A 15,111-nucleotide genomic window follows, 5' to 3' on the forward strand; every position below is an offset into this window, starting at 1 on the left:
AGTCATCGTCGGAGTTCGGGCCGTGCGTCCACTCGAATCAACCCGAGTGTAGCACGGAACCGACTTGTGTAACGACCATCCATCATTTATTCTGCGATGTCTGCGTTACAGACCATAGATCCATTGAACCATCTCCTGTCGCGATATGGCCATCACTTTACATCGTTTTCGTGGAGGTTTGGCACTCAATGGGCCTTTGGTCGAAGAACTTGCTCACGTAGCAATAGCGTGTAGTACATCGACACCAGCATCCACCACCGTGACGTTCTCCGGCGAACTTCCGCTTCATATCACTGTATTGACGAAGGATGAGCAGACAAGATGAGCGACCAGACCATCCAATACAAGATCTTCAGGCAGACGTGTCTCGCATCTATTCAGCAGGCAAGTTTGGGATACTCTAGAATATTGACAAAACGTGAACTTTGCTGCAGGAATTGGCGGCAACAAAGGTGTCTATTTCGTTGTCATACTATGGGCTGCTGGACAGCAGCTTCGAAAGCGCCTCGGTTTGCCTCCCAAAGATTTTCACATTACCCTTACCCGAGCTGATAACCATGAAATGGATAAGAATATCCACTCTCTCTTGCAGTACCCTCAATCTCCTCCCTCTGACTTTCTGGACCATCTCGCATACACGCTTCATATTGCTGCAGACCATCAAATGGAACGGCAGTGTTGCTTACAATTGATCCAAACCATACCGGATTCCCACCGCGGATTCATTCGACTGGGAGACGCCTCCTTATCACTCAGTCAGCATAAATTGGCTATGCTTTCGTATGGTGGTGCCTTTCACCTGGCGACGGGCCAGAATGTGAAGGACTACTGTGTTAAGAAGTTAATCCAGTGCTCATACTACACAGAGTGGGGATGCCTGTTTATGGAGTCAGAGAGGGAACAGATACCGGCTGAAATAGCGGCTTTGTTATTGAGACCATGGTCTGACGAACTATGTGAATTCCTGAGTGACGCAAACGTCACACCAACCCTCTCTGTCGCCTCTCGCCAGCCGATGTTCCTGTCCAGTGGTCAAAGGCTCCCACGGTTCTTCCGTTGGCTCATTCCTTTCTATTTCGCCATCATGTCTACCCCGCGCACAGGACAGGACATCACCCTGCTAGCCACTATCGGTATCAAGCATATCCTGACTCTTACCGAAGAGGAACCCCTCCCTCAGTCATGGTTTGACGCAAAGGACATATCCAACACCTTTCTCCCCGTTCCCAATTACCGCCCGCCTTCCATTGAGCAAATGGATATCATAATGAGACTTTTCGACGACCCCGAGAAGCTTCCGCTGCTTGTTCACTGCGGTGGCGGCAAAGGACGCGCAGGTACGGTGGCGGCATGTTACCTTGTTGCATATGGCTTCGGCAAATCTCATCCTAACCAAGATCATCCCGAAATGACAGCCAATGACGCCATTGATACTCTACGTTCACTTCGCCCCGGAAGCATCGAAACATCACAGCAAGAGGCCTTTGTTTCAAAATGGTGCAGTACAATTTGGAAGCGACAGGCAGTGCTACCTGATCCTCCGTCTGAGCCCCCGCCATCTCCATTGGACGTGGAGGGTGTGCTGGATTGCGATGCCGATCTCCTCGTGCTCGTCGGTCTCCCGGGAGCTGGAAAATCGTGGCTTGCGCAAGCGCTGATGAAACGCGATCCCAAAAACTGGACGTGTATATCTCAAGACGACTTACGCAGTCGCGCCTCATGCGAGACCGCCATTGGCCGGAAACCATCTACTAGGCGTACGCTTCTGGACCGGTGTAATCCATCAGCTGCTGAACGCGGGGCCTGGCTTGCTTTGGCGTCAAATTGGGCCGAGAAGCCTATCTGTGTGTGGTTTGATTACGACCACAAGCCATGTGTGTCCAGAGCGCAGCGACGCACGGGACATCCTACGCTTCCTCCAGGAAACCGTGTCCAAAGTGCTGTCCGTCAGATGAATAAACAATTTGAACGCCCTAATGTACGCGAGGGTTTTAAGGCCATTGTGATCATTAAGTCCTTCAATGCGTGCCAGGAGCTCGTTGTACGGCTCTCTTCATCAGTAGGGATTTTCAAATTCCCTCGTACACCTCACCTCATAGACCTTGGGGCTGCGACGTCAGATGATCTTGTCACAGACACTAGTGCCATCCTTGGACATGTCGCTATCACTGAAAAAGTTGACGGCGCCAATATGGGATTTTCGCTCTCGGGCGACCGAGAGCGGATTATTGTACAGAATAGGTCTCATTATGTCAATTCGTCAACCCACGAACAGTTCAGAAAACTAGGGTATTGGGTTGATCGGCAACGGGAGGCGCTGATTCGACTGCTTGGAAGAGACGAGCATTTCCCTGAACGATATGTCTTGTACGGGGAATGGATGTATGCGACGCATTCCATCCCCTATACCAATCTTCCAGACATGTTCCTCGCTTTCGATCTATATGATCGATACTTGAAGCTGTTTATTGATCGTCAAAGTTTGGAGGTACTTTTGGGTCCAACTTCCATTGAGGTGGTCCCTCTAGTTTACGAAGGAAATATGCCTTCGGAAAACGGCTTGAAGAAGTTGGTCCTGGGTCGATCGCGCTTTTGGGATGGAATGGTAGAGGGTGTATATGTGAAAGTGGAGAAGGATGGTAGGGTTACTTCGAGAGGTAAGGTCGTGAGGGGGGATTTTATATCTGGCAGCGAGCATTGGACGAAAGGGAATTTGAAGATAAATGGGTTGAGTATGGATGCTAGGGATCGCCATCAGTCCTAGTGACTATTGACTACTAGAGCTTTCAGTGACCACAAAAACCTTTAGCAGAAGCCCTAGAATTTCTTGTTGTCAGGCCCTGCTCCGGACCGGCTTCGCCGACTATATAACCGCATGAGCTTAAGTTGGTCTTCCTCGGGCATCGTATCGTCATCTATTTATCTGCAAGACTATTCTCTATGCCAGTTATTGCACAAAGTGAGCTGATCACCATCACTCCTGACGAGTCCAGTGAGAGCCGATCCAAATCTCAGACCTAAGGGCACTTGAAGGAGAAGCTGCCCAACGCCGAAGGCGATTGTGAACATTATAAGCAGAAGTTGCGCTGTTTCCCCGTTTCCCGCCTTATAAGCATGAAATTCCAGACCCAAGTACCAAGAAATATGCACTTCCTTTGGTCCTCATGGCTCGACTGTTCCTCAACGATTTAGTTGGAGAACTCTCTCCGGAAGCCAAGGAGGCGCTTGCCGGTTATATTGATGTTATCAACATGCCAAGTAGCCACGCGAAGCTTTATGGACCTGCCGATTTGAGTCCAGGAGAATACCTTTCTTTCACGGCAAGTGCACCTATCATTACTATGCAGGAGTATGGTACCTGTAGCTTTAGCAAAGAGTGCAAAGGAACCTGGCGAACCTGGCCACTGCTACGTTATTCTTGTGGGAAGATCACATACACAAAGTCAATGTATTTTTACCCACACATATATAGAAAATATGCAAAGTTTTTTTCATAGTTTTTTCACTGAAAAAAGTACAGAAAATATTTTAAAACTTATACCATTTTATGCAAAATTTGGAAAATACAGTGAAAAGTTATAAATATTTATATCATTTTTTCTGCAAAAGTATTTAAAAGGAACTTTGAATATTTTCTCTGTATTTGGGAGTAAAAATACACAAATTTTAGTACAGTGATATAAAAGTCAGTTTACGTTCCCAGAAATTCTATGCGAAAATCTTGTTATCTGTGTACTGCCCATTTTGTTCCTTCTTCGTGCCCAGTGCTTTTGGCAAGTGATATTACATGCTTAAAGTAGGCCTCTGTGCATTTCCCAATAGTGATGGAGGCTGATCAAACTGCGAAGGGTTTCAAACACAAAGCGACTGCTTTCTCACGCGATATATATTTTAATCATATACCCAATGATTCTTTGAGAAAGGTGAGAGCTTTCGTGTCTCGCTTTTCTAGGATCAGCTGAAAAAGTAAACTACGACTCAAAAGCTTGTTAGCTCTGAGTGCTGAGCGCACTAGACTTTCCAAGATTCGATATAACGGGATTTCAGGACGATCTCATCGTCATGCAACAATGTCACGTAATAGTACGTAATTGGTTCTTGTGGAAGCCCGCCCAAACAACATTCTTGTTTATACCGCCATCACGTGTCGTTCCTACATTTGCTCCCGCCTGTTCCTCTTCTTGGTCATTTCCCGACTCAGGCGGTAAATGCTTTCTAATCCCCCTAAATTCCTTTTCATACTGTTCGACTTGATTCCGCTGAACATACCTACATTGTTTTGCACTCCGTTTTGTCTCGCTTCACCTTAGTTAAGAGCCTGTCCATAAATCTGACACCTCTTCGAGATGTGGTGGGTTACGAGCTTGAGTCAAACCGGAATTGTCAGCTCATACGCAGTAATCGTCCGTGCTCTCGGCAAGGTCGGTATTTGCAAAGCTTTCTAATAGGAGATGCTTATTTTATCCCTTTCCTCTAGCACAGAAATTCTGATTGAGGATGTTGCTCACAAAGCAGGTCGATGAATAATCTTCAGTGTCGAGTCATCGTCGGTGGATACCGAAGCCTAGATATAAGGAGCTGGAAGGTGAGGGTTGATGCGCCCTTTTCAGATCTCCACATCGGCGATGGTCCAAGATATTTTTCGTGACTCTACCATCGGCCTCGCCGTTAATTACATCTCCAACGGGCGTTTATTCCCTTACGCAGACCAGCGCCCTGATTTCCAAGTCCCCCCTCAATTCCTCCTTCCCTCTGAAAGAGAAACAACGCTTGTTGCTCCCGATTCTGACGCGACAACTATCTGTGGCGACACCCATACATCTAAGAAAACTCTTTCGACTCCTGGCACTCAGTTGACGAGAGAAGATACCATAGTTATCGACGACGCCGAGAAGCCAGCGGAAAAGGAGATCGGTGAATCACTCAAGTCAGATCCATATATCGTGGGGTGGTATGGGGATGACGATCCGGAAAATCCGAGGTGGGCTATTTCACTTCTGCGTTCAAGTCTCTTACTTATCCTTGTTATGTCTGTTCAGGAACTGGTCACCAAAAAAGCGTGCTTTTGTAGCATTCAGTATTAGTTTGCTCACATTCAGCGTGTATATTGGCTCCGCTATATATACCCCCTCTATTCCAGGAATAATGACAGCCTTCAACGTCTCTCTCACGAAGGCCACGCTTGGACTAACGCTTTATGTACTTGGTGAGTGTCATATTGTCAGTCAAGTCTCCGTGTCAGGCTTATGCATCTCCTTAGCATACGGAATTGGACCTATGTTCTTGTCTCCTCTTCAAGAGCTCCCTAACTTAGGTCGCAACCCTGTATACATGGCCACTCTATTCCTCTTCGTCGTCTTCCAAATACCTGTGGCCACTGCCAAGAATATTGGCACAATCCTCGTATTCCGGTTTCTAACAGGCTTTGTCGGAAGTCCTGCACTCGCAACTGGTGGCGCATCCATGGGAGATATCTATCCTATGCATCAGTATGCGTATGTGCTCGGTATATGGGCACTCGGGGCAGTTGCCGGGCCTATTACTGGACCTGTCGTCGGCGGGTTTGCAGCTCAGGCTAACGGCTGGCGATGGCCTCAATATGAACTTATCTGGATCGCTGGATTCTCCCTCATTTTTCTACTGTTGCTTCTTCCTGAGACGTACGAGCCGACGATCTTGCTGAGGAGAGCCCAGCGACTGAGGAAGCTGACGGGTAACCAGCAGCTCCGGTCTCAAAGCGAGAAGGCTTCGGAGGGAGAGTCCTTTGTGGAGATCATGAAAGAGGCGCTGACAAGACCTTTCATTCTGGCGCAGGAACCTGTCTTGATGTTCGCCAATGTGTACATTGGATTCGTCTGTAAGTAAAATTGGTTCCGTTTCTGATATCATATCTGATCATCGTTATTTTAGACGCTATATTCTATCTCTGGTTTGAAGCGTTCCCCCTCGTCTTCACTGACATATACCACTTCAACTTGGGCACCAGTGGCCTGCCATTCCTCGGTTTCGTCGTATCTGGTGGGATCACAGTCAGCATCTTTTTTTTATCCCTTATAAACTACTACTCACATATTCTTCTAGTACTTTGTCTACGTTCTCTATCAAATGTACCACATTGCCCCTCGATATGCGAGAGCCTCTGCCGAGGGAAAAGAAGTTGCGCCCGAAATTCGTCTAGAGATCGGCCTAATGGCAAGCATATTCATCCCGACAAGTGTCCTCATCTTTGGATTCACGTCCAAAGAAAGTATTCATTGGATCGTTCCCATCATCGGTGCTGCGATTTATCTCCCCGGCATCTATCTTTCGTTCCAAAGTATCCTTACATACGTTACGTCGTCATACCCAGCTTACGCAGCCTCGGTCCTCGCTGGAAATGACCTTTTTCGTTCAACGATCGCCAGCGTCTTTCCTCTCTTCGGGCGTGCATTCTTTGTCAACCTGGGTTTGGGTCCCGGGTCAGCGCTGCTGGCGGGTATCTCATTCTTAATGATGCCCGTATTTTTGGTGCGTATCCCATCACCATACATTCTAGTAGAGCCTGATCTTGATATCACAGGCGCTGTGGAAATGGGGTTACATATTGAGGGAGAGGTCAAAGTACGCGCAGGGCCCATAGAATACTACTCACACTTTGGACAGTTCAGTCCGCTTATGCCGTTGGATTTGTGCTGTGGAGAAATACTAGCCATAGAGAGCGCCTCCAGGACGCTACACTTAGATACTGGACTCCCATAAGCGGTCGTAGCCAAGTAGATGACATTAGACGATATAATTATGAAGCATTGTTTGTTTGAGGCTGTATCAGCTAGAGGAGGGAATTGCACGTCACATAACAAGGACAACGAGAACAACTCGATGGCAGTGTTGTCCACATCAAAATTATAGTACCTACTTATTGGTAGTGGATCAAAGCCAGATGTCCATTATACATGATGATAATCATGGTGATCAAAGGGATGAAAAGACTTATATTTACACTCAATTACATACTACAATGCAGCAACTTCCTCTGGAGCAAAGAGCTGGAAATTCCTATTGTATGTGCCGCTTGCAATCAGATTTCCGTCACTCGTTATGTCTACTGACATGACCTTCCCTGCATCCGTCGATAGGGTGCGGAGCAGCTGCCAATCGTCAGCACTCCAAATTTTTACAAGGCCATCGTAGCCCGAAGATGCAAAGAACAATCCTGAACGGTAATCCCACTCTTCCTTCGCCGTCATAGCCTCCGCCTCTCCCTCTGGAGGCTCGAAAAACAGGTTATCGGCATGGAAAAACCGCACATCTGAAACATTAGACAGATGAGCAGGAATGGTGTACAGAGCCTTCAAAGAACGCAGATCCCATATACGAATTGTGTCATCGCCGGCACCTGTGGCAATTTGATACCTAGAAGAAAAATCACTCAGCCAGGGCACAGGGCAGACGATGCATCCGAACCCATTAGGAGAAAACCCTATCGCATAGATGGCCTGGACATGCCCGTCCAGAACCATGGCAGTTCTTCCCGTTCGCAAGTCCCAGACCCTTCCGATGGCGTCCAAGCCACTGTAAATGATATTGTTAGCACGGCACTTGATGGTGTTAGAATAACGAACCCAGAAGCTACGAGAGCACCGTCATTCTGAAATTCAACGGAGTAGACTTCTTTTGAATGTCCCTCCTGCAGTAGAAGCTCCTTCGCAGTGGCAACATCCCATAGGCGCCAGGTTGTATCGAAACTAGCACTGGCCACATAATCTCCCGATGGATGAAATGCGACTCGGCAAACACGCTCTTGATGGCCTTTCATTACTGATATAGGGGCATCACTAGAAGAATGAACTACTTGGATGACAGCAGCACAACACAAAATAAGCACTGTACCTGTTCAACGACCACAAGTTGACGTTCCCATCGCCTGCTCCACTAACGAGATTTGCCGCATCGGCACTTAGAGATCTTGTTGCCTCGGGGTGCCAAGAAATACCACCCACGCGGTCACTGTGACCTACATTGAGTCATAAATGGGTACAGATAACACCATTGGAGGATTACATACCTCGCAAGGATCGTATTGGCGTACAAGCGGGTACGTTCCACAGTTTTACCGTCCCAGACCAGCTCGAAGTGGCCAAAACATTATTATTAGGTGCGAAGCGAACCTGGGAGATGGGTCTCTCGTCGCCAATCTGGGACCCAAGATTCGCATATTTCTACAAATGAATCATCAGACTGAAGTATGACCGTAAAGTGTCAAGCACGCACTTTAACTTCGGCAAAAACCTTCTTCCTGATATCGACGATTTTACCGAGATCCATCTTGCTATCTATTCGCTGTTGGGCGACGCGCTTTTGAGCTCTGCCAGAGAAAACGAAACAACAAGCACAAGTAAGCACCTTGAATGAATTCAACCTATCGGTAGCGAGACTGTTGACCTGGGAAGTGAGTATTCGGCTATTCGTCTTCGAGCCTCAAGCAGCTCCAACGACCCTGGAGAGTAGAATTCTTCCTCCTTGGAAGGTACGTGACTCATAATGCCTCCGTATGAAAAGTGCAACGAACCTCGTCTTCACTTTCTGAACTCTCATCCTCATCCAAAGGCATAGTATCATCCCCTCTCGCAGCATTTATTTGCGATAGCACGTATATGAGGCGGTCTCTGCGGTCGGCAGCCTGTCGACAACACTACCGTGTCACTATCCATTCATCGAGTTAAACAGCACGTACGCACACGTTCACCGAAAAGGGTGATTGGTTCTCCGATTTCCCTCAACCTTATCTTGACGCGATTATCGTCCGTCGGTACAGCCATGCTTCGTGCCTTTTTCTTTCTTTCCAGTTCCTCCAGTATAACTCGGTTTTCCATCCTCGCGCGCTCAGAGCCGAGGTAATTTCCATCGTCCATAAGTGTATCGAAAGTAAGTTCCGACATGATAGAAGAAATGGGTATACGGAGTCGAGAAACAGGCTTGAGTGACTTGTTCGAGGAAGAGAAAAAGGGAAGGTGGCAGTGCAACGGCAGCAATTTCACACGCTGACATGACGTCAGGCGGCATTTCAATGATTATATAACGCAAAAAATTATTCTAACTCTTTCTCTCGTACCATCACCAGGATCATTTAATTGAATTCTTTACATTGATATGGTCTGTTCTCTTTGATCGTATGTCGCCGGGAATTATCTACGTCTTGCATCTCATTTTCCATATGCTTTGACGTTAAACTACCCGGCTAGAAGGACCTCAGGCGAAAGCAGATCGTTCACCAACATGGGACAACGTTTTGATAGCGTGATACATGTGTAGCTATATAGACTTGCGTGTAATTGCGCTCTTCTCTTGGATATAAAACCATGTCGCTTTTATGATTGTCAGACAGTTATGTTTTTTGCGAATATTTATTTTTCTTTTATTTTCCAGTCGAAATTCCGCTAAAATTCAATTATATGCGCGTTGGTCTGTTCCGCCACACTGCTACTCACGATACCCACTGTCATGCTGCTATGCAGACGACGAGCGACCCAGGGAGCACTTTGAATCCCATAGAGAACACCGCTTCTCACGTCGATGATGCTCCCTCCACCTCGTCTTCATTCGAACCGCCTCCGCACATCTACGATGCTGCATATTCATCTGTGCTGGTGAGCTCGGCTGTCTGCAAAAAGGGCGCGACTGATTGTTTCCAGGTTGATGAATGCATGATCAAAGGCATTCCTTGCATGCGTAGGCGCGACAATTCGTGGGTCAACGCGACTCAGATCCTCAAGGTCGCCGGTGTGAACAAGGGGAAGAGGACGGTAGTCATGGACCGGCGAGTATTGAAGGGACAACACGAAATTATACAGGGAGGACACGGGAAATACCAAGGCACTTGGTGAGCAATGACCGACCAAATGTCTTTGCCGTCTCCAAGTCTAATCTTTCCAGGATTCCGCTCGACAGAGGTCGTGAGCTTGCACGACGGTTCCACGTTGACAAACTCTTTACTCCACTATTCGACTACACACCCAAAAGTAACCCATTCGATGACGACCTACCAGAAGGCCCGTCTTCACTAACCTCCGGAGTGTCGTCGTTGTCGATCACGGGGTCGAACAATAACATGGCTGCTTTCATATCTGGCCTCTCTGACCCATCAAGAGTGCGTGGAGATGCCCTTCGCATGCTCAACCAGGCTCGTTCTGAAGGCCTCTTTTCGATGATGACCGCCGATTATCTACTTACCCAACCCACTCTCCCTCCTCCGCCACCATCACCGCCGTTGTCGCTGAAAAGGAAACGAATGGAAGAAAAGGTCAAGGAACCCAAGCCGGACAAAGGCAAGAAAAAGGACATTACAGGACCCGCTAAACGTCCCAAGAAGAAACCTCCGAAACCTTCTATGACTGAATATATTCAGTATACTCCAGGTGTGAAAAAGGCAGAACGGCACGTTAAAGACGCGCAACCTTGCGCAGAATTCTCTGATCAATCTGATGACAGCTTGCCACGCACAATAACACGCACGCTGAGGGACCAACGCTCCAGGAAGAAGTCACTATCACGGTTTCCTCCTCCTCCGGGCTATGAGGATGTGTCGTTTCGTGCAGAGCATTCCTCCAAGCGCCCTTCAGAAGGGCATGTGCTTCGCACTAGGAAGGAACTTTTCTGTTCAGGACCTCCCCCGTCATCTGAAGACGACGCCACGGACGAGAAACCTACGTCTAGGTGTTCAACTCCTCGTCCGTCGGCTTCGGACGGTGGAAACGAACAGAATCATGACATGGAAATCAAGGTGAGCTTACAGCGCTATGTCTATACGTGCTTCATTCGATTGTCTTTCGTAAGGATTCTACTCGAATAAACACACCTGATGAGAAGACATATGGTGGTAGCCCCCCACACGTTCAGCAGGAATTGAATGGTTTACCACGGATGCATGAACAACGTAGACAAGCAGAAGAAAGCGAGAGCAATGAGATTGACAAGAGGGATCATCGGACTTTTAGTCGTCCTGTACAGACCTCTACTGGGCGCTCGACGAGAGCATCGACAGCAGCTGGAAAGTCCCAGCGAAATCGGGATACAGAGCGGCAAGGTTACAGCGTGCGTATCTTGCCACCTCCCAGGATGATCAAGCCACCGGCGTGCGAGGCTCCTCGAAATCCGTCTGTCTGCTTGGTATCTCCCTAGGGATTTTTGGAGGATGTGCGTGTGTTATTGTTATGTTAATAATGGAATCAGATGTACACCGATGCTGTGTCTTCGTAGCTAAGCCTCTGACCGAAATTATCCAGTATCATATATCACCCTTGATCTGATACAAGCGAGGATATTAGTATGAAGTATCTCTTGGTCATTTTAAATATAACAGACTGTTCTGTGGTGGGTGATAAATGTACAATGTGCAGTAGAGCTCCTTTCCCAAGTCGAGTCTATTACAGTCATGTCGCTCCATCACCCCCCCTTTACTTTCAAGCTATGCGCGATCTTCTCCAGCAGCTTCTCCATTCTCTCCTGCCTCGTCTCCAGCTCCGCAAACTTCTCCCAGTACCCACCTGAATCGGCTTCTTCTTCTTTAACCGCAGCAGCTGTCAGCAAATTCATAGATGAGTTGTCCTCGGGGGAAGACATTGACGTGACAGCAGGCGGACTCTCGGACAAAGGTCCCGAACCATCTGTTCGCTTGAAATTACTACCTTCTTGACTTCGTTGATGTGTCGGACTATGGTGACCGTACCCACCGTCCGTCGTCCCTCTTCGGTGTTGATGCATTGATGACAGTCTTCTTCTACTTGCTGGTCCAAAGCTAACCAAATGCGGTGGACTGGGACCTTCATCGGCGATAGGATCATCATGGAGGACCAACGGCTGGAATATCTGAGCCAGCGGGCTGGTGAAACTTTGGGCGCTTTCAAAACCACGATTGAGGATGGAATTTACGCGGGTGCGGGCTATAGGGAAAGGCTGTGAAGGTGAATGTGAAGGGGCATTACCAAGCGAGTCGTCGAAATGGGGATGATTCACATGGGGTGGCTGCTGCTGTCCAGGTGTATTTGCTTGTGGAGCCGTCCGAGAGGGCGGTGAAGACGGCGTTGAATTTCGATTTTGAGAACTCAACAGCGAGCCATTGGATACGTGCGGATAAGTATCGAGCGCGCTTGAGTTTAACTCATCGTCAATTTCGAAGATCTGTATGGTATCAAGCAAACGATGACCGCATCCATGGAATTTTGCACTCACTGCGTCAATATCGGCGTCAGAGCGAGTGAGTCCTTCGAAGAGCGCTGGAGAATATTATCTTAGAAGCAACTTTTGAGCAGGCGATCATCGACATCTACCTAGCCACTTCAATCCTTTGGGTAATGTGTCATAGACCTTTTCAGCGGCGACGGTAAATGTCTCGGAGAATCCTATTGTACCGTAAAATTTAGCTTGGCGTTCGTAAAAAGCAATCATCAACAGTATCGGGAAGCTGGTAGCCCTGTTCACAGAAGGTTACCCAAGATCACAACTGCGATATCCAGACATACCGAATCATGAAAACATTAACCTGGTGGCTTCCACGTTAATCCAAACTCATCCATACCAGATCGTCAGGAACACACCTTGTGGAACCACCGCGGAGTGAGAATGTACCTTGCCGGTAGCATTATGCACACGGCGATTAGATTTATTGGAGGTTGATACGAGAATAGAGAGTCGGCTTTGACGCTAGATACGAGTTTGAATATGAGCTTGAATTCCACGATACCAGTGCATACCCTTCAATTGTTGAGACCGCTCGTCTGAACATTGCCTGCGTCGCCTAAGTAACGATGTTTACGCAGGTAAAATGAAGAATATACCTCCGCGGCGGCATCTTCGTTGATGGTAGCGAAGGTGTTAGATAGTATCTACGCATATTGATCAGCGGGCCGATCACTCTGATGGCAACGCGAGGCGTACCGAAACAAGAACTATATAAAAGAGATGTTACCGAGCAGTGGCCATCATCAGTCAAAGAATCGACCAACCAGTTAGCAACAAGGTGTTGCTCAGACACGCGTAAGTAACCATCAGTACAGGGCCAATGACTCGGTGGAACTGAGCTGAAAGAGGGAGTGAGTGGATTCCTTTGACTTTTGAGGAACTAAAAACGTACTGGCCCTGTCGAACCCACTGGCATCTAGCCCAAACCATAAATCAAGCATCCACCATGCAATAGTTCTTCAAATTTATCATAAGAATAGCATATCAGGAACGTTCAAGTAAAAACTATCATACCCAACGCTGTATCTGTGAGGATTTAGAATTTGACGTCAGAGACAGAATCTTTGGAAACAAGATCGGATATACCCTGCTTCATTTCTGCTCAGTCTAACGCAAGCATCGGCGTCAGTAGAACTCCGAAAGCAAAGAAAATCACTGACGTCCACAACGCGTACAGGAAACCGCAGAAACAAAAGGCCGCGATAAGCATCAATACAACGAATTGCATCATCATCGCTCGCAAAGAAAGCACCATCAAATTGTTCTTTAGCGTGACGAAAGCTAGACTGGGAGACAGGTGGGTAATAATGCATGCTAAACAACTTCAGGGCCATACCGAGGGAATAACAAGCAGGCGATAAGGGCCAAGCAGTCGATACCTGCTTTGCGAGCCCAAGGATCTTCGCAAGTGAGCCAATAGCATGAATTTGGCATAAATATAGCGTACCGTGGTGATAAACCCCATATACACGAAGGATTGCATAGATGAGATAGGTAGTGACTAGTGCGAGATCGAAGCCGTTCTTTCGGGGTGTCAGTAATGGATGCATAGCGACGCCGAAAACGTACCCAAGTACCCTTGAAGTAGACCTGCATCCCATGTTCCTGCATGGCGGCGACCTTCTCCAAAGAGAACCCCAGGCCGTAGATCAAAAATGCCATCTCAGCGGCGTTTATTGAGTCCAGTTGGTTTATCTCGATGGCTGTAACGAAAAGGACGAAAAGGATCAAGAAACTAAACCGAAACCTGAATAAAAAGAATGAACAGAGGATGAAGAACCGTACTTCATGTATTCCAGAACCGACCGAATAGCAGGAACCTTGAGCCGGTAATGATCAAGTAGTGGTGCCTTGTGAGGATCATAGAAATGAATTGGTGTTCGCTTGTATGTATCTGAAAGAATAGAATGACTGCTTGTTGCTTGGTACACACATTTTCCTCTTCATAACAGATAGATAAGCAACCCGCAAGAGAATACCGTTCCACTCACGTCCAGATGCCATCAATGACTTTTTGACATGACGAACTTTTGATAAAACGTTTCGCTCTGCCAAGAATGGCCATTTCGATAGCGTTGCCCACTCGCTCTTCTAGGTCTTCCCTCTCTTCCCTCGCGGCTTGCATTAGTGCTCGGTCGGCACCGTTATAAACAGACCAGCTGGTAGAGAGTGCGTGCACGAGGTCCAACATGTTATCGGCATAATCGCGCAGAACACGTATGGCTAGGATCTCACACAGTTCTGCTCTTGTACGCGACACGGAAGCGGTTGCCATTCCCTGATCACGAATGAAATGGACGCGGTTTAGGAGAAAGCAGAATACAATGGACATGTTTCCAGCGCGTTGTAGAGCAGCATACTTTTCAAAGAGAGGTCGAATGAGCGTGTATGTAAGGTCCGGCGCTGTCAGCTGCGTATCTATGTTAGATTTCACTTCGGGTGCGACAAACATACTTTGAACGTACAGCCTCATATGTTAAAGGTGTGTCTGGAAGATTTCAGTGGGCGTTCGTACGCGATATCTCCATGACGCACCAATAAAATGCTAAATACAAGCAGATGTCGTTAGTATCCACGACATAACACACGAATTTGGGTTATCACACACCGTTATATCCTGCAAAGCCGGTTACAGCTACAACAAAACTGAAACTAGTTCGGAACTTACGGCCCTGATCATATGGATTATAGGATAGACTTCCGTAGCATCCACATCGCTTCTGGATACAATTTCTCATAAAAATAAATGCGTTAGGGTGTGGAAGAGAGACTCACGGTGATAAAAGAGGCTGGCTCTCTGAAATCTCCCCTGGCACCATGGTTGTCAACGTAAAAGGGGGTAGCGGCATTCCGGGCCGTACCAAGTGTGTGCTTAAAATTTTAGATGTCGAAAAT

At 47.5% G+C, this 15,111-nt stretch overlaps 5 protein-coding genes across 5 annotated transcripts; 3 read left to right on the forward strand and 2 right to left on the reverse strand.

Moving 5' to 3' along the window:
- Nucleotides 1-60: 60 nt before the first annotated feature.
- BT62DRAFT_970179 (uncharacterized protein) lies at nucleotides 61-2,883 on the forward strand. Its single transcript, XM_043188974.1, has 2 exons — nucleotides 61-384; nucleotides 435-2,883. Exons 1-2 carry the CDS (start codon nucleotides 309-311, stop codon nucleotides 2,762-2,764), a joined length of 2,406 nt encoding a protein of 801 aa, XP_043038486.1. The 5' UTR covers nucleotides 61-308; the 3' UTR covers nucleotides 2,765-2,883.
- Nucleotides 2,884-4,173: 1,290 nt separating this feature from the next.
- On the forward strand, nucleotides 4,174-6,791 carry BT62DRAFT_933401 (MFS general substrate transporter). The gene is made up of 7 exons (XM_043186550.1): nucleotides 4,174-4,421; nucleotides 4,478-4,981; nucleotides 5,040-5,206; nucleotides 5,261-5,857; nucleotides 5,911-6,029; nucleotides 6,082-6,507; nucleotides 6,560-6,791. The coding sequence occupies exons 2-7, from the start codon at nucleotides 4,626-4,628 to the stop codon at nucleotides 6,617-6,619; spliced, it is 1,725 nt and encodes a 574-aa protein (XP_043038487.1). The 5' UTR covers nucleotides 4,174-4,421; nucleotides 4,478-4,625; the 3' UTR covers nucleotides 6,620-6,791.
- Nucleotides 6,792-6,947: 156 nt separating this feature from the next.
- BT62DRAFT_951292 (WD40 repeat-like protein) lies at nucleotides 6,948-8,977 on the reverse strand. Its single transcript, XM_043188176.1, has 9 exons — nucleotides 8,718-8,977; nucleotides 8,549-8,659; nucleotides 8,422-8,498; nucleotides 8,251-8,344; nucleotides 8,045-8,198; nucleotides 7,870-7,993; nucleotides 7,602-7,814; nucleotides 7,444-7,551; nucleotides 6,948-7,392 (listed from the first exon to the last, which is right to left on the reverse strand). The coding sequence occupies exons 1-9, from the start codon at nucleotides 8,916-8,918 to the stop codon at nucleotides 6,993-6,995; spliced, it is 1,482 nt and encodes a 493-aa protein (XP_043038488.1). The 5' UTR covers nucleotides 8,919-8,977; the 3' UTR covers nucleotides 6,948-6,992.
- Nucleotides 8,978-9,440: 463 nt separating this feature from the next.
- On the forward strand, nucleotides 9,441-11,358 carry BT62DRAFT_951296 (apses-domain-containing protein). The gene is made up of 5 exons (XM_043188177.1): nucleotides 9,441-9,626; nucleotides 9,672-9,859; nucleotides 9,913-10,413; nucleotides 10,468-10,759; nucleotides 10,813-11,358. Exons 1-5 carry the CDS (start codon nucleotides 9,489-9,491, stop codon nucleotides 11,155-11,157), a joined length of 1,464 nt encoding a protein of 487 aa, XP_043038489.1. The 5' UTR covers nucleotides 9,441-9,488; the 3' UTR covers nucleotides 11,158-11,358.
- On the reverse strand, nucleotides 11,209-15,052 carry BT62DRAFT_933403 (uncharacterized protein). Its single transcript, XM_043186551.1, has 23 exons — nucleotides 14,992-15,052; nucleotides 14,885-14,936; nucleotides 14,825-14,833; nucleotides 14,752-14,761; nucleotides 14,682-14,704; nucleotides 14,208-14,626; nucleotides 14,002-14,157; nucleotides 13,786-13,951; nucleotides 13,664-13,739; nucleotides 13,553-13,616; nucleotides 13,377-13,502; nucleotides 13,303-13,323; nucleotides 13,231-13,242; nucleotides 13,109-13,173; nucleotides 12,981-13,055; nucleotides 12,913-12,923; nucleotides 12,813-12,860; nucleotides 12,729-12,763; nucleotides 12,573-12,678; nucleotides 12,498-12,517; nucleotides 12,306-12,448; nucleotides 12,208-12,251; nucleotides 11,209-12,156 (listed from the first exon to the last, which is right to left on the reverse strand). The coding sequence occupies exons 1-23, from the start codon at nucleotides 15,033-15,035 to the stop codon at nucleotides 11,422-11,424; spliced, it is 2,460 nt and encodes an 819-aa protein (XP_043038490.1). The 5' UTR covers nucleotides 15,036-15,052; the 3' UTR covers nucleotides 11,209-11,421.
- Nucleotides 15,053-15,111: the final 59 nt, after the last annotated feature.

Source organism: Guyanagaster necrorhizus, assembly GCF_019112545.1.
Source record: "Guyanagaster necrorhizus MCA 3950 unplaced genomic scaffold BT62scaffold_16, whole genome shotgun sequence".
Lineage (NCBI taxonomy): Eukaryota > Fungi > Basidiomycota > Agaricomycetes > Agaricales > Physalacriaceae > Guyanagaster > Guyanagaster necrorhizus.

What these genes read in the sequence shown, in the direction of transcription:
- BT62DRAFT_970179 (XM_043188974.1), top strand. Translation starts at nt 309, where the DNA reads ATGAGCAGACAAGATGAGCGACCAGACCATCCAATACAAGATCTTCAG. An exon ending in GTCTCGCATCTATTCAGCAG is followed by an intron (nt 385 to 434) that starts GCAAGTTTGGGA and finishes ACTTTGCTGCAG; the next exon opens with GAATTGGCGGCAACAAAGGT.
- BT62DRAFT_933401 (XM_043186550.1), top strand. Translation starts at nt 4,626, where the DNA reads ATGGTCCAAGATATTTTTCGTGACTCTACCATCGGCCTCGCCGTTAAT. An exon ending in TGTGTACATTGGATTCGTCT is followed by an intron (nt 5,858 to 5,910) that starts GTAAGTAAAATT and finishes TCGTTATTTTAG; the next exon opens with ACGCTATATTCTATCTCTGG. An exon ending in TAATGATGCCCGTATTTTTG is followed by an intron (nt 6,508 to 6,559) that starts GTGCGTATCCCA and finishes TTGATATCACAG; the next exon opens with GCGCTGTGGAAATGGGGTTA.
- BT62DRAFT_951292 (XM_043188176.1), bottom strand. Translation starts at nt 8,918, where the DNA reads ATGTCGGAACTTACTTTCGATACACTTATGGACGATGGAAATTACCTC. An exon ending in TCACCCTTTTCGGTGAACGT is followed by an intron (nt 8,660 to 8,717) that starts GTGCGTACGTGC and finishes TGTTGTCGACAG; the next exon opens with GCTGCCGACCGCAGAGACCG. An exon ending in GCCAATACGATCCTTGCGAG is followed by an intron (nt 7,994 to 8,044) that starts GTATGTAATCCT and finishes GACTCAATGTAG; the next exon opens with GTCACAGTGACCGCGTGGGT.
- BT62DRAFT_951296 (XM_043188177.1), top strand. Translation starts at nt 9,489, where the DNA reads ATGCAGACGACGAGCGACCCAGGGAGCACTTTGAATCCCATAGAGAAC. An exon ending in GGGAAATACCAAGGCACTTG is followed by an intron (nt 9,860 to 9,912) that starts GTGAGCAATGAC and finishes TAATCTTTCCAG; the next exon opens with GATTCCGCTCGACAGAGGTC. An exon ending in GGTGTGAAAAAGGCAGAACG is followed by an intron (nt 10,414 to 10,467) that starts GCACGTTAAAGA and finishes ATCTGATGACAG; the next exon opens with CTTGCCACGCACAATAACAC.
- BT62DRAFT_933403 (XM_043186551.1), bottom strand. Translation starts at nt 15,035, where the DNA reads ATGGTGCCAGGGGAGATTTCAGAGAGCCAGCCTCTTTTATCACC. An exon ending in ACGAAGATGCCGCCGCGGAG is followed by an intron (nt 12,764 to 12,812) that starts GTATATTCTTCA and finishes TAGGCGACGCAG; the next exon opens with GCAATGTTCAGACGAGCGGT. An exon ending in CTCCGCGGTGGTTCCACAAG is followed by an intron (nt 12,518 to 12,572) that starts GTGTGTTCCTGA and finishes GGAAGCCACCAG; the next exon opens with GTTAATGTTTTCATGATTCG.